Source organism: Cloeon dipterum, chromosome 2 (assembly GCF_949628265.1).
Source record: "Cloeon dipterum chromosome 2, ieCloDipt1.1, whole genome shotgun sequence".
Taxonomy (NCBI): Eukaryota; Metazoa; Arthropoda; class Insecta; order Ephemeroptera; family Baetidae; genus Cloeon; species Cloeon dipterum.
The window spans coordinates 25286128-25312482 of record NC_088787.1 but is presented as its reverse complement, the minus strand read 5'-3'; the positions used below and the strand labels follow the sequence as shown (position 1 = coordinate 25312482).

The 26355-nt window shown below is 40.6% G+C and overlaps 1 protein-coding gene across 1 annotated transcript; it reads right to left on the bottom strand.

Moving 5' to 3' along the window:
- Positions 1 to 3210: 3210 nt before the first annotated feature.
- rau (RA domain-containing protein rau) lies at positions 3211 to 25533 on the bottom strand. Its single transcript, XM_065478958.1, has 8 exons — positions 25302 to 25533; positions 12669 to 12852; positions 6759 to 6936; positions 5486 to 5564; positions 5334 to 5397; positions 5017 to 5274; positions 4326 to 4679; positions 3211 to 3823 (listed from the first exon to the last, which is right to left on the bottom strand). Exons 2-7 carry the CDS (start codon positions 12828 to 12830, stop codon positions 4332 to 4334), a joined length of 1089 nt encoding a protein of 362 aa, XP_065335030.1. The 5' UTR covers positions 12831 to 12852; positions 25302 to 25533; the 3' UTR covers positions 3211 to 3823; positions 4326 to 4331.
- Between the last annotated feature and the right edge of the window lie 822 nt (positions 25534 to 26355).

Here is a 26355-nt window from a genome sequence, read left to right as displayed (position 1 = left end):
GTTGGACAATAACCGGACTTTGCAGTGATTTTAAGTTAACGCTATTGAAAAGGACGAATTCAAATTCACGTGTTTGCAACTTTATTTTTATAACTCTCCCGCGTTCATTTTCATTATGATATACCTTTACAGGTTTAAAGTTCTCATTGGTGGTACCCAGTGGTACCTGGGGGTAGCTGCTGGCTTGTGTTTCACTCAGTCAGCTCCACGCGTGCTCAATCACAGCAGCTAGCGACAAATAATATCTAGTCGATTCGAGGAAATTTTGAAAATTGGAATAGGAAAAACACTTTTAAATCATTTTAAGGGTTGGCGAGTAGGTTGTTGTTGAATATACTTTGCATACTTTGTATTAATTAAACTTTTGCGCGTGTGGAGGTATTGTCGCGGGTGGCAGTTTAAATTTTCATGTGTTGTCCGTGTTATAATTATAAACTGTAAATTTTATAATATCGATTATTATTTTCCGAGCTTTTCGAACCGTTGCGGAACTATCAAGTGAGCACGAATCATGCGATTGTATGCCAATTAAAATAATCTAATGCCGCTGCCAAAAACACATAAAAGCGTCTAAAATAGTCTAACGGTACACACCGTCTAAATTGACTAAAACCACAGAAAGAGACATATTTTTTTCTCCTTTTCAAACTTGGAAATTTTTCCCATCTAATAAATTTATTGTATTTTCAGTTTTGTGGGGTATTTTTACAAGCTAAAGTAGGTTAGACGTGTTAAAAACATTTTTCGCACATATTTTTAACGTGAAAAATTCGCGTCTCTTTCTTTTTGTTAGTTAATGTAAGAAGTTAAAAAACGTAATATTCAGGAATGATTACAAAAGCTAGAATTCAAGTCATACTCAAAATTTAGTGTGAGCAATGTGAGGTATTTGAGCAGTTCGGAGATCTAATACTGGCTACCCAATGTCAGAGATGGCAAAAAGTGGTTAGTTTAGTGACTCGAATTGCTCAAATTGCTCGACGGGCTGGGAGGCGCACCGGCGCCGACTCGCTACTTGCTGGTTTGCACCTTTCCAGCATGCGTGATTTGGCTTCACGGGACAAATGTCTAGCGTTTCAATGCAGTCCTCGGTGCAGAGGCAAGTGGCCCTTCAGTGGGCTGGGTCCCTGTGCGGCCTGGTGCGCCCATGTTATCCGTTCGCGGTGTTATTGGGACCCGGGTTTCAGCATTCGTGCTAGTGCAGTGCGCGCCCTTCCCGGTCCTCGGACGGACAAGGATAAAAAGAGCAAAAAAAAAAAAAAAAAAAAAAAAAAAAAATTTAATCAAAATCACTCTTCGATTTCGTTGTTAATATTTTTAAAATTATAAACGGGACAGAAATGTTTTAAAATATTTTTATAATGCTAATTTTCGACAATACACGATGTTTCTTGGGCTGAACGGGCTGAACCTATGTCTCTTGAAAAATCTTCTAAAACCGACTAAAATTATGCTTAAAAAAGAGTAATTGTAGTCAGCTATTTTCAAAATTACAGCCCTGTATATGCAGCTATATAATTTTGTAATTTTTGAAGCTTTTTCGTTCAATAACATATAATATACCTGACAACGGTCGGAATATTATATTATGAACGCCCTTTGCGGACTGAAAGGCTTACAAAAGCTGCAGGTGAACAATGTTAGAACACATCTAACAGATATAATGGAACTATGCAACAATCTTCCGAATTTGGAGTACCTTGAAATCTGTCAACAAACCTCCTGCAACAAACATTTTGAAAATGTTTGTGCTGATGTAGAATATTTTAAACACTCCTTGGGATATTTCAAAGTGCTCATTTTTACTAAAGCGGCAAGCCATATTATGCGACCCATTTGTTTGGCTCAAAAGAGCTTGTATGTGTAGGACTTTCACTTTCATGTGCGTCCAGCATCTGATTAATCTCAACGTGATCGGAGATTTCATTGCTATGGCAACTACCCTAACATGACCAGGGCGGCTTGTAAAATCGCGTCTCAGTCCAATCTGCAGCACTTGTCAATTCGTGCAATACCGCGATTCACGTAACTCAAATCTGAGATGCTACCTAACGTCACTAATTAGAAGGTAAGAATTTATCTTAAAATTTATAAATTATGATACTTGAAACTAGGCTCATTCACTCTGTCATCAAACAAGAGTATAAATGTGATTTTTTTAAATATATGATGTATTTTTTATTTGTTTAGAGAAATATTTTATTCTACGAATAAATCATATATCGACCAAAGCACATTTGCGATCTGAAGTGAGAATTATACAATTTTGAAATTTTCAATGTCACACAGAAGAGAATAAAACACCGTTTAAATTTCAAATTTTAGCCCCACAAATCATATTTTCCATCATGAACGTCTGAAATTTTTCTCTTTCAGATTGTATGGATGAAAAATTGGATCTTAGATGAGTGGCCAATATACGGGCGCTCCTTAACTTTCCTAAAGTCGAGTGTTTGTACTTGGAGAATATTCATCCGTCTCAAGAGTTGATGAACCGCTTTTTGAATGTGTATACGGACACAATTTGCACATGCTCATCTTGAACAGCCATTTCCGTGGAGTCGTGCGCTCGAGTTTCAGCAGCATCTTCAGTGCTTGTCCCAAATTGGAGAAGTTGAGCCTGATATAGAAGTGGCAATAGACGATTGCCACATGCCACTACAATCATTTGCACTGCTGAAAGAGCTTAAATGAATAACAGCGTATGTTTCAATTAACTTCCTTGGCCATCATTTTTTAAATTTTCAAAATATTTTAGGAGCATTAGGACGACCATATGTGCTATCAAATATTTTGTCTACCCCCCAACTCGAGAAAGTCACATTAGGAGCTCCTAATTTTGACTTAGACGAATTTTGTTACGTGACAACTTTGATTTCGGCACAAAGGATTTTGAGTCAACTTGAGACCTTCAACATTGTCTTCTAAAAGAATTCGTTCATTCAGTTTAGCACCATGCTGAAAAACATATTTGTATTTCTTCCCAATACGGGGGAAGTTGACATTCTGGACATGTATGAAACAAACCTTTCATTTTCATGCTTGCGAGGCGCTTCTAATTGCTCACGCAGCTATTTTAGCGAAGTTTTTAAAAGGTTTGGAGGAAATGACAACCTAATATTGAATTTCTAACCGTATTTAATGCCAAATTTTTAGTCATAATGCTTCCTTTTTGTTTGCAAGAATTTTTTTACAATAATAAATGCCATATTTGATTTATCTATTCTTATTTATTATCTTTGAAGACTTGAACATTTCTCACTAGACAATTAACACGCATTTATCTCTTTGGTTTCCATTTAAGGATTATGGAAGATAAACTATAATATATTATACTTGATATGAAATGCAGAGCACAGAATTTGTTTGCTGTTGCACTTCTTACAAATTGCTAGTAAAAATGCGAACCACACAACATATTTTCTATAATGCAATCTGCCACTTCTATTGGTTACCTGGGAATATATTTTTAATATTGTGTTCAAAATAAAAATTTGTTTAGAGTAAATGAATGTCTCTCGCACAAACTTGGCAGCAATTTTAACTATCAAACAAGACAAATTTTTTTTCCTATCAAGGAGATAATCACTGGAAGATCGCAGAAAAAACATAAACTTTTGGATTGCGCTGCCAAGTATAGGCATTTGTGTGCTTTTCATCATAAATCAGCACCTGTGTTTACGCAAAAAGCTCTCTGCGCTTTCTTTGGCTACAAATCAAAAGCTCCGACTAGAGGCGACAGCACCTGCATGCGCTTTTCAAATTCAGCTTGCACTGGTGACTTGAGATTCTTCACATTTACACATCAACGTCTAACAGCATTCTGCAACAATAAATTTAAAAATCCATGTGGGGTGAGTTTCATTATTATATGTGTATATTGATTTTACAATAATTGCTATTTTTATAGGCAATTTACAAGGAATGGAAGGCTAATAAGTCTAAAAATCATAACAGTAAAATAATATCACAGGCTCTCCTACTATCGCAGCGGGGCCTAAACAGCTGCTGTAATTTTGAGAGCGCGTTTGATATTAGATATTATTTTCTTTTTATGATTTTTCGACTTATTAGCTTACCATTCCTTGTTAATTGCCTATGGGAGTTGTCATAGTAAAATCAATTTAATAATTCAAAAGCTTCGAGTAAATCTTTGTTAGTTTGTCTCTTAGATAAAAACATTTAAATTCAAGTAATTTTCCCCCTCATAATTGATTAAAATTAAAAAAAATCTGTGAGTGCGGGTCTTGTTTGTTTGTTTGTTTCAGTAAGTAAATTAAATAAAATCGAGAGAAGCTTTAATCAGTTTTAGGTCGCGAACTCACCTCTGATTAGATGTACAGGTAGTTTTCGTACTCTTTGTACGAGTGGACAGGTTTGGCGATCTGCAGTGCCTGGAACTGCGGCACAGGGTTCTCAAGCAGACTCGACGGGCGTGACATCCTCCGGTTGTTGTTGCTGTAGTTATTCTGGTTGTAATGCCTCATAGGGATGCTGGTGGGCATGTAGGTGATCTGCGCTCTGATGGTCTGCTGCTGCTGTTGCCTCAGCAGGCCCGTTGGGTCCCTTCGTGGCAGGATGGGCGGCAGCTGCTGCTCGTAGGTGCGCAGCAGGTTGTGGTTCTGCGAGCTTGGGGGTGGAGGCGGCAGGCCAATTTCACGGCACCATTGCTCCTGTAACTAAAATGACAGTACGAAATTAAAAAATTATTTATACAGTAATATTTTGAAACAAAATTTTCAATTTTAGTAATGTGATGGTTATATTTCATTTCCTCTTTTTAAGGTTTTTTCATAGCACCTTATTGAGTATTTGCAAAAATTATTTCCATATAAACCAGGAGATTTTTCAACAATAATTTAAGCTACACTTATGAAATTAAACTCGAATTGATTGTAAAATGGCACTTGAAAACATTTATCCAGGCGCCTTTTGGATGCCATTATTATTTAAATATATATTTTTATTTTTTTATTGTTTTTTATGAAGTCTGAAAATAGTTAAAAATTCATTTACCCCGATTTTTCGTCTCGGCCTGTCTCTATCCGGATTCCTGTGCAGTCTGAAGTGTGCGTCGGAGTGCGACCCCCACGACTGCTGCACCTGCAGGGGCAGATCCTCGTGGTGCAGCTTTCGCTGGTACTCCTCGGAGGGACGCACCACGAAGAGGGAGAACAGCTCCTTACGCTCCTTGCTGTTGTAGCAGTTGAGGAGGATCTGGATCAACTCGTCTACTGTGGTCTTCTCGGATATGTGCAGACTTTTGTACTGGGACTGCAGGCGAAAATTTGAATTCAATTTGATGGCGAAGGGAAAAAATAAAAGTAACTCACCCCTGACATCAAGACGCTGTCATAAATTTTCACAAGACCACCCTGCCGGGCTTGCAGAGCAAATCTGAAAGGCAATAAATTTTTAATATCACCACCTATAAAATCGCATATTTTTGCGTATCCTTCACGCTCAAGTAATAAAAAAATATTACCTCGAATCTCCTTTCGGATGGCAAGATTGAAGCTCAGCGGGGCGAGCGTCATCGTCAAGAACCAAAGAAGTGCGGATTCCTGCGGGAATAGATAGAAAAATATTTCACGAATTGTTGATATTTTTACTATTTCTACCGGAACAAAGTGCCCAGAAAATTAGAAATGGTGTGAGAGTCTCTGGATTTGTAATCTAGTTATAGGACGGAACTAATAGGATCACGTTCGGCAACAAAAGAATAGAATCAGAGCTTGCCCTTTGAAAACCTCATGCTCTGAATAGGTCTCTCATTTAGACAAGTGATGGATCAGAGCACACGCGACTGATTTTGTTCCGCTCAATGGTTTTCCTTCCTTTTTTACAAACGGAACCGACACAAGTCAATGACTCGCCACTTTGAGCCTGGCAAAAAATATAGACTGCGGCTGAGCTTCCGATCGCAATGCACGCGAGGAGTAAAGCACTTTTCGACGGCAGAATGCACACACACACGCAGCCACCCGCGGGTGGGGTAATTGTGCGCTGATTGAGAAGCCACACAATGTTGCGGGTGTTCCGGATAAAAAGCCGATTCTTGAACCGCAGACGATTTAAGGCGACATGTGCGTGCTCTCGGACCGGAAAGCGTGCGAAAAACGGATTTACGTCTTTCCAATATAATCCTAACTGTGAATGAGAGCTGTCACATTGCATTTAGGCCAGTCATTATAGTCACCATATTGCAACTCTTATAATATGGTGCACTTAGCGTTAAGTGCAAGGAGTTTAATATTGAACTCTAAACGAAAGAGAGAGAGAGAGAGAGAGAGAGGCAGAGCTTGAGATTTGGGATTGAGGTTATGCAACTTCCTTAACACTCGTTCAGCAATGGTTGCCTGCATTGCACAATGTTTTAATAGCAACAAATGAAGTAAAATTAAGAGGAACAGCCTGGAAAAAATCAAAGATATATTTATGTAGATCCTTTCACCTCTTTCACGATGGGCAACCCCCTGATTTCGAATAACTCGCGAAAACTCCGTGTCCCAATTAAATCGAGGACGAATCACATGCGCGCACAGACTTCATTAGAAGATGCCCAGTCCAGAGGGACACCAGTTCGAGTTTTTGTCCCCGCATCGAGGTCTTTAATTAAAACGCTAGATTCCGTGATATTAAATTACGCATGCTGGAAAGGTGTAAAAGAGCAAGTAGCGAGTCAGGAAGCTTTTGCAGTCCTCCCAAATCCACCTAGACTCGTCTTTTTTTAATATAACTGTTGAAGGGATATTCACCTGCTCTGCGAACAGCAACTTCCATGGTGAGGTAGAAGAGCTTCGGGTCCTTGTGTCGCATGCGGAATTTGCCGAGTAGCGCCTGGATCACCTCGAGGCTGGTGCTGGAGAACGAAATTGACAGAGTCTTGTACTCAATGTCTGGGCGCAGGCACTGTGCGTACACCTTGATAGTCGTCTGCAGCAAATAAATAAAAACACGCTCAATTAGTCATTTATTGGTGCAAAACGATATAAAATCAATTTATTTTGAATTTTATTGTTTACGATTTGTTGTGGCTGGCGACAAAGAGCTGTGTAATTCTGTACAGCATTAGATAAGCCTGCTTGGTAAAAAGACGAAGCATATGCTTCCGACGACAGGCAATATAGATCGAGAACGATAGAGTGCCGCTTTTATTCGTTTATTACATAATGGTCCGCTGTCTACGCGGGAGCTGCTGGTATTCTCACGCTTGTTGGAATCTGGTCGGCTTCCTTTGCAACAATTAGTCTCTCTCGTTAGTGGAACAAAAGGACGGTGATGCCGGCCGGAGCAGCCGCGTGAATCAATTTTCATCCGAAATACACAAACCGCATTTTTATAGCGTCTTTAGAGTAAAGTATCATCGGTGCTGTGGGAATTTTCTGTTCGCTCCATCCGACAAAAATCGGCATTTGACCGCTTGACCATTGCTCCAACGCCCATAAAATGCATTTATCTAAAGGTGTGAAATAGGAACAGTTACGCGTGGAGCTGACAAAATTGAGCTGCAAATCCGTTGCATCCATGAAACGCAACAATAAATACACACAAAAAGCTGCCCGGCTCGTTTGTCTCAGAACAAATGTTTTCACGGCTCTTTTCTGGACGCGTAGACAATGGAACGTAAATATAATCAATAACACTGCAATAGACCGGACGCTGTCACCTTCGTTTGGATAAATTTCTCTTTTTATGGGTGCATATATGGCGCACTGAATATTACTATCATTACACGAGGTACTACTTTCACCCTATATTCACAAAAACGGACCAATTAATGGTAATGGCGGCAGCATTCCGGTCGCACGCCCTCGTAAAAAATACTCGGAATGAATGCAACTCCTGCTTTACAGCGACAATTCAAATTTGCGAAACATGCATGTTGCATAGCAGTGCGATCGTTCTCTTGCCGGATGTTATTATTATATATGTTTTCCTTGTCTATTTAATTCCGCAATTAAATTTAATGGACACATTTTGTTTCATAATCGAACGTACATGTTATGCTGAATCTCGGATTATTATTTTAGGGTTTTTTGCTCATGGAAACGCACACGTGTGGCGCACGTGTGCCTCACAAGAACGTACGCAGCAGCTGTTAACACAAAGGCCGCGACTGTGACTCTGCATGAATACCAAAATCACTTTTCGAACGCCGCCGCCGCGCGCACCCACCGGAAAGCGCGAGGGTGGAGATTCCTCAGCATACTTGGCCGCACTCAGCCCGCGGATTGATGAATATCAGTTCGCAGCCAACTGTCACCTCTACATGGTTTGAAAAAAAGTGAATTTGCCACGTGAGGCTGTTGACCTGCAAAAAAAATTGCAGGCGGAAGCGCTCAAGGATGGAATCAGAAGAAGTAGAATAAAATGTAGACATTTGGCAAGAGAGAAAAAGATTTGTGCACGGAATGTTTCAGGAATTTTTTTTGCTGCGATTCGTTAAACAGAAAGCGAACTAATCAAGACGGTTTTCCAGAAATGTTTTTTTTAGATTTGTGTTATGTTTAAGAAGGTTAATTTTCAGCTACAATTTATAGAGTACTAGAGTATTAAGAATTTTTCTGATGACACCAAATCATAATAAAAAATATGAATGCTTTTAAAACCTAAAAAACAAGAAAGAATATTTTTATTCTTGGAGAATCAGGAGAGCACCACCTTGTAAACCTCAGTATCATATTATGGTGTTTATTTCATGCTCACTCAATCATTCTTGCTTATGTTCGCGAAAATTCCAATCTCAACCAGATGGAAATGATCAAAAACTGCAGTTAGCCGTGTATAATTTGGTGTGCGATTGCGATAATTCGATTCCGCTCCTCGATTCTAACATTCAACAAAGCGGACGCCTTGTGTTGCGTTTTATATTCTGTAAATAAACACACACTCTCGGAGCAGCGGGAGTGCTCTCTTCAATTGCAGTGATTATTCTCCGACAACGGCAAAAACGGCGCTATCTAGCTCCGACGGCGGCGCAAGCAGTGGAAATAATGAATTCGGAGCCCCGCGCGCGCGCCCCCAATAAAGGCGACGCCTCTGTTCCCTTTCCGCGAACGTTTTTCGCGACTATTCCATGTTTACAAATCGCCGCCCTGATTGAGATCTTGGGCTCGACGCCTCGACCGAATATTGGACAGTGACGAGCCTTGTCCTCGCTTTCGAGGATTTCCAGATATCGAGAGGGCTCGGTTTTATTTGCTTTATTCGATCGTTGAAATATTAACATCGTTGCCACCGAGATAAAATGCCCGAATGTTTCTAAGCCTCCAGCTCGAATATGTTAAAAATATGGAATAATTTACAAGCAGCTAGGAACGGATTCTGATGCGTGGGCAGGTAAAAGGAGACGTTTTTCTACCGGTTTTTTCATACGTGTGTGGCCCGTTTTGAATGAAGGCTCGCTTGACAGATGAAGCTTTTGAATAAAAGAGACGTGACGGAGGGAAGCATACAGATATATTTATAAAGGGAGCTTCGGACATGACAGTAGTAGTTAGTGCTGGAAGAGTTGAAGAAACGAGAGAGAGTTCAAAGCTTTCCCATTCTTCCTCGAGACAAAAGCAGGGGGCTGAAAGCCGAGCACTATCAGCAGCAGCAGCAGCAATAAAATAAGAAATAAACGATGATGAAGGAATGTCGTGTGTGTAAATTTATGGGTCTGGAAAGGGATGCTGAAGCTGCTAGAGGAGCACAATATACAATGCTGCTCTCGGCGTGCGCGGCTGCAACAGGACGTTGTGACGCGAGTAATTATTTTCATCCTGCTGCTGTTGCTCGATGCCAGCGGCTCCAGTCGCTGCCGCCACTGCGCTCGAGTGTTTTTATTTCCCCATTTGTTTGTCTAGCGCCTGCTTGTTTCGCTGCTCCAGCTAAACGGATTCCATATGTTGTTTTAATCCTCTCCTCACTAGATATGCATCTAAATCGTTTAATTAGGGTCGAATTCGGTTTGTATCATAACTGGCTTCTTGTATGTAACATTTTTTGAGGTCGCAAAAAAGGATAAAAGAAATTTAAGCCGTGCTCAAAACTATACAGCTGAGATGAATTTCTAGAAAAAAATGTGATTTTTCACCTTGTTCTTGCTGCAATAAAGATTAAAAGACCTTAAATCTAATTAAAGAAAAATTTGTATGGTGCCTTCTGCACTGCGGAGGGGCGCATACTGATTCGAGTTTTGGCCCAAAAAACAAAAAGGAACGGGCACGAGCACATATTTTTCATTTTTAAGGCAAAAATTTAGCTAAGAGAAAAATTCTAGTAGCATTATGTTTCACAGCAATGGTTATGTATGTTAAGTTTAAAATGAAATGTGAAATTACCAGTCATTAACCTTGTAAAGATTATTTTGGAATTTTAATCGCACCCGGCTGTGCCACTGGCATTGCCAAAGAGGACATTATAATGCGCTTGTTCTCCAATTCCTCTCGTTTATGCTCGATGACGGCAGCCATTGACGCCAGTCTGGATAGCGTATATTGGATGTTGACTTCATACGCATGTGTATGCATGCAGATGTTTAATCATAATCAAGGCCCGTGGAGGAGGAGATGCCACTTGAGCGAGTCATTAGGGCACTCGTGACAGCGCGGGTCGAACGAGAGCCAAGGATCAGCTGCGTTGCGATGCTTTCATCATTTCTATTTTATCTGTCGGCAAGCAGGAAAGTTCATCTGTTTTCAATTTGTAATTGAAATTTGAGTCGACAAAAACTTAAATAAATTTTTCTGTCTGAATGTAGAGCACTATGTGCATTTGTCACGGATGTGTGTTCAGTGGTTTGGTTGAAAAGCTCGGCCGGCGCACCACTCACCGCACGACCACACCCTCCTCATTAATTAAAAGTGAGAAAATGCAGATTGACAAGCAAGGCCGTCGGCGAATTGTCTCTCGCTCGGGCAATCGGAGCGTCAGATCGCACGCTGCGAAAATCGCAATACGCGAATTTTGTGACGTCAATTGCAGAACGTGGAACAGGGGCAGCAAACTACGAATGACGCGGTATTAGATCCTTATTCTAGCATCCAGGACGTTGTCGCAGCGCAAGGTCATAAAAAGTACCTTTTCGAGCGCTCGAGATTATGCTTTTGATGTTCCGCGCTCGAATATTTATTTGCTACCAGGAAGTGGTCGTCGCGCAGTAGACAAAGAGAATTATAATCAATAAGCTGTTCCTTTTCAGTGGATTTTATGAGTGAGCAACGAGAGAGGAAACGAAAATTACGCTCACATTACTCACAATCACATGACATTTAATATTTTTTACTGCGGTTTTACGCGACAAACCGAAATAAACAAAACTCAGGGTCGTTGGCTTTTGAAGGTCTAAACGAAGTTTTTTGAAAGACTGCAGAGAAAATATACGTTCCTGGTTATATCGCAATTCTGCATTCCAGTAACTTATTTTGTCCAATTTTGGCAAGCAATAATAATTGTTACTTTTCAATTGTGTCGAAAACAATTCAACAATGCTTGTCTTCGGTCGATTGCTTCCGATACTTTTGCATGTGTCCTAAAGAAAATTCATGTAAGCAATACAAAGCGATTGAAGCAGTGAAATGAATCAGCTTGTATTGCAAACGAGGGCGGCATGGAAATGTAGGTCTGTTTGTCTGATTGTGCATGCGTCGACAACTCCACAGGACGAAAGAGAGAAATTCGACGACTGACTTCTCTCAGCAGAGAGTTAAACGTCTGCACAAGCAAATTACTATTGAATACATCACAATCACCATCGACTTTGAGCAAAAAACGGTTCCAGCAAATGATACGCGTTTCTCACAAAAGTGCTTTTGGTCATCGAGTGTCAACGGGAAACTTTCCCATTCTCACGCCGCCGACCTAATCCCGGTCCTTTGTGGCCTCGCAGGAATCCTTGCATCGGAAAGCGAGTGAGAAAAAAGGTGCTGACGATTTTCGGGATGAGCAGCGTACTATATGATACTCTCAATTACAATGAGGGGGAAATTCACCGCTGGTCCTTCTCTCGAGTGTGTAAACTGCCTCTTATGGGAATTCTCACGCGTCTCCTACGAAGCATTGACTCAGTCGCGGGGGGAGAGAAGAAAAAAGATTCCACAAATGTGTTCATTCATTTTTTTTCACCTGCCAAACGATCCGGGTCGGGTCCATGAATTTCATATTTTATTGTGCCTTATTGTGTCGTGTTGGCGCCTCCCGATAAAAATTCCAGCGTCAACCAACTATTCAAACGGAATGCGTTCGGAATTGTTTGCTCCATGAGAGTGTTAAAATAATGAGTAGCTAAAAAGGGAACGCTGCTTACTTTTGCACAACATGCTTTTCTTGAGAGCGTGTGCGGTACGAGAAAATGCAAAACAATGTGTTGCCTCTGACCTTGCGCGCGTTTAAAAAAACAGTAGTTTCTGCTTGCGCGCAGATTTTACTCTCCAGTTCCCAACATCTCCGCGATCTTCACGATTGCTAAATATTACAAACACTCATTTCAGTTTATGAAGAGCAGCGTGTGAAACAAAACAGCGCTAATGGAATTGAAAACATTTCTCGATCTCCCCCTGCGCCACGAGAAAAAAACACTCCCCTTTTTTCATCTCACTCGCACACCAGATTGAACGAGTCGCGGCGGCGGTCCTGCTTTTTTGCCGGGCAGGCAACATATGGTTTCATTTCTTAAAACTCACCATGTTGGGGATGGCCTCGTTGAGCGAGCTGTAGCTGGAGGAGCGCGAGCTGAGGGGCTCCGGGGGCGAAGAGCCGCCCAGACTCGAGTGGCTGGTGCTCGAGCACAGGCTCACCGAGTCGGCCCTCGACCTGCACGGGCTGATGTGCACGTGCTTCAGCATCCTCGCTAAAAACCAGCACCACCTGAAAACACAAAAGCAGAACACTCTGTCAGTGCATTCACTTTGGCACGCATTTGCGGCGTAAATTGGAGCTTGAGCACAAATTTTCAGGCAGAGGAGATTCAAGATTGCGAAAGAATAAAATTTACAAAAAATTTGCGTGTTTTAAAAGTTAATTTGTCTACTTTTTACGTTTTTGTAAAAATATTTTGTAAATAATTTATTTTTTATGACATTGTTTCCAAAATATTGCGCTTTGCTGTAGGTTTTATCAATAATAAAAAACACTTTTTCCACCAAACCAACTATAAACTCTCTAAAAATTGGAAGAGCCAAAATTTTCCCAGGTTTCTGTTTAAATTTGCAACAAAATCAGCTCCTAAGTTTGCACTGTGTCCATATTGAAAATCAGGATTCGTTACGCCAGAAGGAAAATTTACCGCATGAATCGTATACACCGTTGGATACAGATTGCTACGAGAGGAATCGAAATCAAGCGAAAAAACCTTGATAAACCGTTAAATCTATCGAGAAATTTTGCAAAATCTGAAGTTTAACATTTGGTTACTCGGTCCTGATTTTGCTTTTGCATATCTTAGAGATGAATTGTTGCTAAATTCAACAAAAATATACTCAAATGAACTGCTAAACCTGCTATAGTCAACAATGCAAAATGTTCTAATTTGTTAGCCCGTATAAAGCTCTACTTTAAGGAGGACGCAACATTAATTTTGCATGACTTTCCTTGGGTAATCATTTCTTTTAAAATGCAGAGGATCCGAAAAATATCCCATCCTGTAAGATTCACAGCCCTACTTTAAAATCATTATATTACAAAGCACGATCGAGTAAAACCAGTTTTGAAGCATTTAAGTGGACGGATAAAATAATTTGCACAAAACAGAAACTAAAAATTATTACCGTTTGTGTTTATATACAATTTTTGTTGATAGGAGGCCGCAAAGTTTCGGGTGTGCGAAAATCGTGCACCGTTTAGAGCCTCTTGGATGAATGGGTGCAGCCGTATTGGTGCCCAAAGCGGAGGAAGTGCGAGCAATTGAGCGACACACACACACACACAAAAGCACCTGGGTGTCGCGCGCGCGGGCATGTACATACAAAAAATAGGATCCGGGCAAAGAGCGAGCGGAGAGGGCCGCCGACGGACGGGGCACACCTGCTTCCCTTTAAACACTCCCACGCCTCGCGTCGCGTGCACCCATACCTGCAAAAGCACAACAACACACAAAACAGGCCCTTTAAACCACACGGCGCTCGCCATATGGATTCCTCCTGATTGTGTATACCTGGCAGGTGCTGAGGAAGCGACAGGAAGGATATGGGCTAATCGAAAGTCGGTGCCCCCTGAGCGGGGGATATCAAAACAGGAAATTCATGCCTCCTTGCCAGCCTTAATGCACAAAAATTTCATGAAAGGCGTGAAAAATGGAACATGTTTCCTCGTCACATTAATTTTTACACACACACACAAACTCAGTCTCGATATTTCTTTTGATCAAACCTTTTGGTTTGTATGAACTAGGTACGAATTTTCAGTTCTATTTTCTATACGCTTTGAGGCGAGCTAAATCGAGAAAAGGAAAATGAAAAGTGCAATTCAAGCGAAACAGGGTCGAGCTTAAGGAGTCAAATTCACGCTGAAGCGTTTTATTTCCAGCCTGCAGTTGGTTGAAACAAACGTGTATACGCTTGAGAACGCGCAGCACTTGGTTAATTACGCTTTATTGAATCCGTTTTGGTCCAGGAGAGCTGGCACCATATTTTTTCAATTCTCGCCACTCGAAAAACGGAAGTTGGCCCTCTCCCCATGCGAGCCGCGGCCCTCTCATGTCGTGTCGTTATTAAAAACACATCGGGCGCAACAGCACAGCACCGGGGTGGTACGTTTCGAGGATTCTCGGGGCGCGTCAACATATCAACAGCGCACCAGGGCCAGATGCAGGCATCCTCCCGTCGAACGGAGGATGTTGCGGCTGCTGCGGCTGAAACCGGAGCTCCGGTATGGATGCGTAAGGCCCGTCAGCAGCTCCTCGCAACAGGTTCCAAGAGTAACAAGACCAACATTGCAGCGCGAATATATGCTTTAAAATACAGACAACCACGGTGAGAAAAGAAAACGGGATAGTAAAAACCAAATTATAGACGTGGCGTGAAAAAATTGGTCACCCCTTTTCATTCCAAGCATATTCCCATGGGAAGATTTTGCTACGACCCTCCACGATGCTGTTACCCTTCACTGCAGTGGTTTTCACAATGTAAAGTGTTCCTTAGAAGGATTTGAACAATATTTCAATGATGGTTGTATTAAGTTCAGCAACACTGGCAGCTCACTGCATGGAGCTCACTTAAATTACAAAGATTTTTTCCAGGAATATTGTAGCAATAATGCTGAAAGAATTTTACCCACTAAATAGTACATTTATATTATTATTTTCGACTTATAGTTATAGACAAAGCAATCGAAAATAAATCTCTAATGGAATCAGAAATAATTTTCCATTTTTGTACTTTACCGAAAATTTAAAAATTTGTGCAAAGAATTGACCCAGAACTGATTTTCCTTTCTCTTAACACATAATCTTTGAACCAGAATTTATGATTCCAGAGATTGATTTTCCAATCTAACATTTTTAAAGCTGCGCGTACTGGTCTTAATTTCTCATAATCCTTAGCGGGTAAAATTGAAACTTCAACCTATTGGTTTTATGAATGGCGTATACAGATCCAAATCATTCCCTCAAACAGCTCAAACGTTGAAATTTCACAACTCTATTTATGATCACAAAGAAACAACAATAATGATGAAGTCGAGTATCACTGCCATTGTGCATTTTCCTGGCAAAAAATGTTTCGTCCCGAGCTCCGCGTTGCCGTGAAATCAAGTTTATTTGCAATAGACGCGACCATAATGGTCCTGCACTCCAGCATCACAAATAAGTCAAGCATGAGTGCGCATTGCACGGCGGCATTTTTCCTTTTAAAACCTCCCGCCTTTCATCTGCGCTCTCATTAAAGCATTCGGGCTCTTCAATGAAAAGGAATGAATGACTTTTTTCGCCCCCTCGATCGAAATACTCGAGCGCGAGAGTGTGTAATCTCTGGCCGGCCGCGGTGGAAAAGCTAAAGCGAACCGGAAACCGGTCGACACGCATGGTTGGAACTTCCATGACCACTTTTTTGTCTCTCCGTCCGCCGCCCCAGGCCGAAAAACGAGCGAAAGGAATGCTTGCTCGGTGCGGTTATTCATGAATGCGCCCTTTAAATTTAATAAAAAAAAGTACTCTGTCTGGGTGCCCTGCGGTAAGATCGAACAAGTTCCCGTTTTTTTGCACCAGCATGACTCTGCCGTGAGTTTAAAATATTCACGATGACAGTGAGATTTTCATTTCGAAAGCCCGAGGATAAATGAAAGCAAATAAATTTACAGATTTATGTACTCACTCATTGTACTGCCGCGGTCTGGAAGCAATTCGGTGCTTTCACAGTGACGGCTCTCGTATTCATTTATGGTTAATTTATGAGCCTGCCGTCAGCTGTGGCGCATAATTCCCATTCGATCGCTCTTCAGGGCGAAGAAGTAGCGTTTAACTCACTTCCTCGCGACCATTGTGCAATTGTGTGCGTAGATATGTGTTGTCACACATTATACATTCCATTAGAAATGTGCGCAGAAAAAAACTCCCACGCTAATGAGGAATAATCGACGCGGCCTCAGTTTTATAATTCCGCAGTCAACAAAGTTGCGGAAGTTTCCCAGGCAATGAGCAGCCGAAAGTGCGTCGAGTAACGTTGGCCCAGAATTTGAGGGTCACGGAAACTCGGGGATCTGTGTTAACATACTAATTGCTCAAAAATTAAAATTAATTTAGCGCTGCGAATAAGATACAATTTTAATTGCAGCGTGTCTTTTTGATAAATAATTTAATTAAAAATAAATAAAAATGCATAACCTATATTTCACTTGATACGCCATGGGTTTCCATGCGATTGTTTGATTTCTTTTTCCCTATTTCGTTATTTTTTAATCAAAAATTACAGACCTCCGATAAAAATCGTTTTAATGTGGAAATAAAATTTGAAAGAGTGGATTTCATTTTAATTATTTTGAATTGTTTGATACGAATATATATGAAAAATTTATTGCTTTTAGTAGAAACCGGGTAGTAATAAATTGCAATTGCAACCCCGCAAGCTTGATAAAAAAGGAAGCCCATATTAAGAACTAATTAAGACGAAATTTCCGTAATATTGTCAACCGAGTTTGCGAAATTTTGTCCCATTAAGGCAAGGCCGTCGAGCAGGAAAACACTATTCTTGGCACGAGCCTGTTCCAAGTATATCCCCTTGTCGGGAATCCGCGAGTGACGTCTTAGCTGGCGATAGAGAGGTGTTTTTTGACCGAGCGCGTTTGGCTGGCGGCGAGGTCGGCTCGGCCGCGAGACGGATAACGCCAGCTACTGATGTAACGAGCACTGTGATTTTATCGCCGACTGACTTTTGCATAACACCAGGCCGCCTGTGAGCAAAACGCATTCCTGTGTATTATTGTCAACCTGCAGATCCTGTTTCACGTTGAGAAAGTGACACACTCTTTTTTCGGAGCCGCGCGCGTGACTCGAATTTCCCGATCATTTTTAATATTGTTTTAACTGAAGACGCACTTCAATAACTGACGCATCTTAGTGGCATGTTTTGTGATGGCATCTCTTAATGTATACTGGCCAATCCCGGTTTCCATCACTTGTCCGTTGAAGCCGTTTCCCTATAACTCTGGTTTCGCATTTTTTGCTTATCTCCCTCGTGTGCTTTAAATTTGATCAACACCTTTTTAATGGTTAAAAATCGCTTGAATTGTGTTCATTATTTTCTAATGGCCAAATGCCATTGATCAAAATTTTAGTTGAAAAGTAAGGAATGTCAGCTTATTTATTTAAATTCTAACCTTAAATAAGCAAAAGGTTCGCAACTGAATTCTTATCCAGGATTTAAATCAAATTAAGTTCAAGGGTTCGCTGCGGCCATCCGATTCGTAAATCTAATTGACACGAAATTCAAATTTCCGGGTGAATTAGATTTACGAATCGGATGGCCGCAGCGAACCCTTGAACTTAATTTGATTTAAATCCTGGATAAGAATTCAGTTGCGTACCTTTTGCTTATTTAAGGTTAGAATTTAAATAAATAAGCTGGCATTCCTTACTTTTCAACTAAAATTTTGATCAATGGCATTTGGCCATTAGATGGCATCCCTTCGCAACGCAACAATTTGTAGTCAGCCAAAAATTTCAATAATGGAATAGAAGTCGCAAGTTGGCTGAATGCACACCATCTACACGATGTGTGCTTCGCCAGTTAAGGTGTTTGGGCTTCTGACAAATTTACTTGCAAGCGAATACATATGCACTCGCCCCCCACTTAGTGCCTGCTCAGGAAATAGGCTCGTCTATTACAAATAGGCGAAGGTGCACTCTCACAGCGAAAATTCACAATACATTGGTTCGCGCGAAACTTATACAATTCAAATTTTGATAGCGCTTGTGTGTAGGGGAGATAGTGGAAGGAATAGAGTAATAAACAATTTAAAATAAATTATTCTCTTTTCGAATAATTACGTGTCTGATTTAATCTTAAGCCAATGAACTAAACAACGTTATAATTTGATGCTTCTATAATAAATATAGGCTTTTGTCTGAAAAAAATACTCGCTCTTCTAAACATCTTAGACCTTTCGATATAGTTATAAATAACATGCGAGTTTAGAGATATAAAAATAAACAATCAAGCTAACGACGGGCACTTCTGAAACGCGTGTCCAAACAAATTGAATGTTATGTATCGCATCCCGTGGGCATATGGGCGGAATCAGCAGTGAGAATTCCTCGCGGACGCGCGTGCGACACCGCGAAGAATAAGGAAAAACGTGCGTAGGTGCAAATGTGCTCATAATGAGACAGAAATGCCTGCGAACTCGCACACACCCTCGTCCACGTTCTGGAAAGGTTTTTTATCTCTGCGGTCCCACACCCGCGCACTGAAAATGACGTCAGTTGGGCCGATCGAGCATGCAAAGCACCACACAGAAACAGAGCCAGTCGGCGGGATCAGCGGAATCGCGTCTGCGAAATGTAATTACACACGACTGTTTTGGTGTCGATTTTCATCCAGCTTGACCGGCGAGAGCAGTTCGTTGTAAAAAAGATCGGAGAGGATTGGGTTTCTCGCTGCTGCTATGTGTGTGCGCGTTGCGGTCATCTCGTCAGATGGCGAAAAGTCGAAAATGATACAGCAGATGCATAGCAATGAAACGGTGTGAAAAACCCTGGGGCGCGGAATCTCCGATGAAATTCTCGGCACGTCGAGCGGCTACGATGGATTTGTAGCGGAAACAACGGCCGCGGCGAGGGTGGAGTTTTGTAATAGTATATACGCGCCTATAGAGATAAATATTAATAGCACCGCTGCCTTCGAGCAAGGCCATTTTCCACGTCGTCGGCTCAGCCACCTAAATAATGCAATCGGCGCCGCAAACAAAAGCCGTAAAGACTCGCGTGGAATAAGGACGTAATGCAGAAAGGCATTGTAAAAAGAGACAGAGGCGTCGCATGTGCCAAATTCTTCGCCTTGCACTCCCTGCAGCTGTGAATATGTAAAGCTTTTGATCGCATTAAAATGTTTCCCACACGCTCGGCAAGGCGAAAATTTTGTTTTTGTGTTAATGAACTATTTAATTCAACTGCACGTCAGGCTACTTTATAGAAGCTATATCAAAAGTTAAAAAATGTTGATAAAGAGCCATTCTCACTATTTCCAAAGTAGAAGAAAGTTGTCTTTGGGTCCGGCGGTTTTGATGAATTTTCTTTGGGTCCTATTTAACCACAAATTCCATCGGAAAAACTTAGCATATCCTTTTTTAGCGGGTTATACGGACATTCAAGGGGCGAAATTTCGGGTTTTTGAGTATGACGTTAGTTCTTTCATGTTGTTCGTAGAACACCCCGAAACCACTTTAATTCATTATGTGACATGAAGACAAGTTTAACGGTATGCGGTTTTTGTATTTTTTATTCTTAGAACACGAGATTAAGTTGACAACACATGGTGTTTTTTTCTTACGACGGCATCCGAGAGAAAATCCCGTTTTTTAACCAAATCTCGGCTTCAGATTTACAAAAATTACACACCGTTGGACTTATCACCTCCCGTAGATTGCTGAAGCAGGCGAAGGGGTTTCGACCGCGAATGAATTTCGAAAATTATCGCACAAAATAACCAAATCAATTAGTTATTAATTTTCGGGTTTTAAATAGCCTAAACAAACCATATATCACCATAAAAAATTCTTGAACTACCAACTGGAGTGGCTTACTTAGAAAAAAGTGGTTTATATGAATTACCGTGTATTTCCGGGAAATGCTTTTACGTTCAATGCAAAATCCTACAAAAGTATTTTGAAATCCGATCGCTAAGTGCAATATTGATTTCTGAAGCTTTCTCTCCGGTTGCAGGCGTGTGCAGCTAAACCCCTCGGTGTTTTGTGTTGTGCCTGCAAAACCACAAGAATCCCGACGCTGCTGGGTATCAATGCCTCTCACTGATCCGATATTTTTACCCCTGATATTTTTCCACCCAACGGCGACCGCAGGTAAAAATTCCGGCCGCGTCGGAAGGGTGTGGTTTTAAATACCCCCTGCCTCGTGTCTGCAGCCGTATTATATGGAGATTAACGAGCGGTGCGACTAACGCTGCTGTTTGCCCGGGCGAGAGATGCCATAAAACGGAGTTCGATTCATTTCTATTAACACTTGATTCATCAATAGACACGATCTAACAAAAGGAAATACTGCTGGAATGTTGCTTCTTGAACGAAAATCGATAGGGAATTAATAATACATCGCTTTCAGTTCTAGTGCAGAAAAAAAACATTGATTTTTTTTCTATATTTTTTCAATGAAATTCTAAAATGTATCAGTGGACACTGTGTGCATGATAAATGTTCTTTCCTAATCAACAAGGGCGACACGAAATATCTGTCCAATTAAAATTATTTTCCCATCTGATAGTGTCGGAGGATGCAAAGGAAGCGGGCATGAGGCGATTTTTAAATGTAGTCGGACCACTGACGCCTGATCGTTGTTGTTGGGCGGAGCGCGGAAGATGCTCACTCCACCTGAGATTCTGTTCCCATAGAACGCCCAAAACAAAAGACGAGCGGGGAAAAGGTCATGTCCATTTTACTCCATTGTGCTGTCGACGCAGCAGCGAATTCAATCTCTCGGCGGGAGGAGGAAGGGTTAGTCCACTCGTTTGCCGAGACGCCCACGCTGAAAAAACGTAGTTTACGCACTTACTCGCGCGCGCCTAATTTGGTCAAACATTCCACACGGGCACATTCCGCCACGGGCACCAGTTTAAATGGCGTTGCTAACGCGATGCGAAAACTGGTGCTTTGCTCTCCAACTATATTGTTACGCGAATCAAACAAATTTTTATTTCTTATATGGTAATTATATTGTTAAGCAATAATTCCAATTGACTTTGCAACAAAGCCGCGGGCATTACAGGGTGATTGAAAAGTGAAATCTAGTTAGCAGCGGCGGCTTTGCCGTGATTGAAATCGAGTAAATCGATTACAGCACAGCTAAACACAATGCCGTCAGTGCTGCTGTTTTGTCCTAATTGGAAAATGTGATTTGATGACAAAATAACCAATTTCGTTTGCTCCGCTATAACATTATACAAACGTGACTGCGCACATTGGAATTTGATAATTTTATATAATGAAGTGTAGCTCCCTTCAATAAATGATCTAGAGCTAGTTTTAGTAAAAGACCTCAGCCCTTTGTTCTGATTTATGTTTTCCGCTATACGTAGTAAAATTGACAATTTTTTCATTAAAAATTAAGGAGAAAAAGTTGCTTCAGTTTCCTGTCGTAAATCGTACAAATACGACTGATGCTGTTAACAAGGACCACCAATTTCGAGACTCCAATTCTCTAATTACGAGCAAGAACAAATAAATAATAATGTCAAGCCCGATTTCGACACGAGAAGTGGCGTGCGGGCGTGGGCCGCGAGGGACGGAGCGCCGTTTGTTTGAGAGAGCATTATTTGGGACGCGCAGCGTCTGGATGCAGACGATTAGCAATTCTGTATGGCAAACACACACTAGCGAGGAGCATTGGATTATTATTCCCCGTCAATCCTGGCTGCTGGTGCTGCGTCGCCAGTGCGAGGGAGGTCCCTTTCCCGATGCTTTCGCAGAACGAAACGCAGACACACAAGGCCACTCTCCCTTCGTATGCAAATGACTTCTCTCTTCTATATGAGAACACAATTGTGCCGTTTATCTTTGGAACACCCCCGCAAAGGCATTTGAACTTGGTCCAAATGCTTCCTTGTCGTCGCAGCAGCTTTGGGGTCAGGCCAGGCCGGTCCTTTTGTGAACAACAAACAACACGCATACGCACGCTCGTTTATTTTTGTTTCTTAATTGTAATCCATTCTTTTGAAAAAACGTGAAGGCTAAAATTAGAATGTGAGGATATAGTTGCTAAGCAGCATTTTTCAACGCTCGGTAAATTTTGTGGATTTTCCTCATTTCTGCTGAAGTGACTCATTTTTCAGGATTATTCGAGTTTTAATTCCGCATTTTTATGCCAACGACGAGACAGTAATTACAGCTGTACGCAATAATGTACGGTTTATTACTTAAGGAAATGTTGCTATGAAATTGCGCTGTCGTTTCTCCGAATAGCTGAGAGCAGAACCAATGAGATGCGAAAATATTACACGCTGCAGTTTCGAATTAGTCTCGTAACGCGCGCTTTCAGCAGTGAAAGTCGAAGCGCAGGAGCTGCTGGCGATTGTTTCTTTTTTGTTAAACCCTATAATTTCGCTTTTGATTAGACTTGGGAGAGTCGGCGGCGACTCATGAAAAAGCATAATGGAAATCTTCGTAGCTAGTTCAATTTATTTTAATCCCACACAGCATAATACTATACAGTCGAGAGGATATGCATGCTCTCTCTTGTCGAGCGCATTCCTCGCGATAATAAAACAATCAGCCTGCTGCGCTTGTTGTAAAAACGTTTTGCACTTTGTTAAAAAGCAGCTGGTCGCGCTTCTTCTTTTTTGAAGTTATTTATACAGAACATCACACTCCCCAGCTATAAAATTAACATTGTAACTTTCTTTCTCGTTTTGATCCTCTGCTTTGGGAATTTAAGAGGAATGGAGAGTTTGGAAACCAGTTTTCCTGCTATATTTTAAATATAAGCAGCCGAATATAAGGGACACAGAATTTTTCTGTTTGGTTATGAGAATGAATGGTTGTCAAATTTGTTGTTGACCGAAATAACAAATTATGAAGAAATTCTAGAAAAATATAAAATGCACTAAAAACCCTATTACATTTTTTTAATAAAAATGAAAATTCTAAATTACTCGCACTTACTAGGGAAGGCATTCATAAGCAAAGAAATCAATACGGTATAATTTCTACAAGAATTATAAAATTTATGAAAATTTCAAGCATGCACTGGAAACTGGTACGAACCGAAAAATATGAATTTTTCTTTTCATCAGCCCATTGGATCGTATATTGTTAAGGTATTCTTAGGAGTGTCAAAGCATATTTCAGGGATCTATACTGACTGCCCAATGTCAGAGATAGTTAATTTAATTTTTAAGTGAATCGAAATGCTCAATTAGCTTACCGGGCTGGAAGGCGCACTGGCGCCGATTCGCCATTTAAATTGCTGTATTAACGATTTGTTTTTTTTTCGTACCTTTCCAGCGTCTTTATGGACAAATGTCTGGCGTTTCAAGAAAATATTTTGGTGTGTGAAGGCAAAAAGATGGCCACATCGGGCGTTTTTAAAAATTTGTTTTTATTAATTTTTAAACCAACTGATCAATTCATCAAACATTTGTCTTTTTAAATCACACACCACTTGCCATCAATAGTTGTAAAAAGGACTGAGAAGTCAATTGAGACCTTGCATGCGTTTAACACTTCTTTCGTCTCGTAAAATTGACGTCATTACAAAGGCACGCGTCGTCCACTATATAAAGTTAAGTTGTTGTTGCGCGAATGAAAAACCCGGCTGCGGCCCGTGCGACGGCTGATCACGATTATTAAGACGAGCGATCAAGGTAAATAAATTATCAGGATTGACTAGACACTTTCCTCGATTCATGCCGGCTCCGCTTGGCAAAGGCACGTAAAGCTATTTACACAATCGGGCGATAATTATTTTCGCCTTGTCACGAGCGCACTCAGCCATTGTTGAAATTCCAGGGCCCGCACCAATTAATTTTTCCTTTCGGACCATTGCTGCAGGGTTAAAACCTTTTTATTGTAATTGTGCAAGATAAAAAGGTAATAATTATGCCAGACGAAATCATAATAACGAATTATGCTGGGTAAATTGGCGAAATGGTTTAGAAAGATAAGGGCCTTGCGAATGACCTCTAATTATAATTTAAAAAAGAAAAATTATTTTAAAACAACTATTTTATCCAATATTAATTCAAAATAATTTATTCCGATTAAAAACAATCCATGAAGATTTTAATAGGATATGAGAAACATTGCCTAATATGTTTGGCTATATTTTTAAATCATTTTAAGGAAGAGGAACTTATTTGGCTTTCCTGTAAAGAAAAAAGGAATAAAATTGGTAATTTGACTTTTCTCGGGCTTTATGTGCTTAATATAATACACTGATTATGCAGCTTTCCTGCTTTCTATTCCCAATCATAACGCACAACATGATTCACAGAACAAAAGCACAATGAGCGGCAATTTCACGCTCGACTCGCTTATATCCGGCGTGGTCCATACGTTCGATTCAGTCAGATCTACCCGATGGTTATGGAGGATGAGAGCAGAACAGAGGTGATTCATGCGCATGACTTGGCTCGAAATCATCTCATGATGTTACTCTCATTATTTTCTCTACTTCCTCTCTCAAAAAATCTTAATCAATGATATATTAAATACAATATTATGGGATTATCACAAATTCTTAATTGACGAGTTCTTCGTAATTTCTTTTATTATAAAAATATTATCATTGAAATATCAACATTGATTTAACAAGATAATATGTATCTAAAAGATTTTCATCTACCGCAGTGAATAATGCTGAGATATGAAAGCTATAATATTTATTAAATTAAAACAAATTTGACAAAAATTAAACCCGCATCACCTGCATAAAATAATGATAAAACAAAATAAATTGCTAATAAATCAAATTTACATAAATTTATAATATTAATATTAAGTTAAAACTAATAAAATGCACAAATAAATTCTTGTACTTTTCATTTGTCGCAATAAAATTAAAGACGCTGATGTTAAAATTTAATTAGATATACTGTCCTGAAAATTTGATTCATTTGGTCGAAGAGCAAAATTAAAAAGCACGATAAAACAACACTCACAGGTATTTGTGTCCACCGGAATGAGTCGATTTGCAGCAAAAGCTGGCCTAAGGGCAGAACTCAACGGCGTCCGGGTAATCCAGATTCCAGCGCCGAGGAGCGAAATGCGAGCACAACAAAAACACGTGAGAAAGAGAGTTGTCGAGGCGCTTGGTGAACAGGAGAGGAGTAAATAACGCCTCTCACCAACTCCACTGCCAGGACTGATCTGCCGCACTTTCCTGCCTGTCTGTGTGCTGCCGTTTGTCTCGCACTCGCAGCGAGTCGCGAGTAGGTGGGGAGCCGGATCAGAAAAACGCCCCTCCTTGCCAATAATGTGCTTTACATTTTTTACTAGAGCGTCAATCGGGATAACTTTTTTGTCCCGAGTTCACCTTTCCCGAAAATGTTGTCCCGGGTTCGGCCCTGGTCCCGAGAAAATTTTCTTATTTTTTTGGGAAAACCCTAAACGTGGAAACTATTTACCGAGAAATCTCGGCTCGCTTGACGTCTTCCATGCAAATGTTGAAATGTTTCAAAATAGTGTGGAGTAAAAGGTGTAAAATTTAAAATTAAAACAAATATTCATATTTTTCTTGCTCTGTGCTGCGCACACGCAAAATGAAAAATTCCTATTCTTCCCCTGGTGCCCTACCTTGGTACGACAATGTTACTAAATTTTACCATCTATAGATTCCTGTCCCGAAAAAATAACCGATCCCAGCTCGTGTCTCATATAATAGCTTAATACTTCTGCTAGGTATCCAGGTATTCCTGGGTACACCCGTATATTTCCCATCCGACGGACGCTCTAATTTGTACAGTGCGAGCCGATTTTTTTTATTAATTTAGATAATTCCGACCGAATAATTGAAACAGGAAAAATTCTGTAACGGCTCAACCATAAGCGTATTTGGTTTTTGATGGCCATGTTGTGAAATTATTTTACTTTCCTGCTTGCCCTATTCATTTCACGTTGCGTTTTTTAGCACGTTGGTTAGAAGAGCAAAATTAAACTCACGAATCAATGTTTAATAAAAGCTTTATTCATGCTAAAAAGATTTTGATATCTATT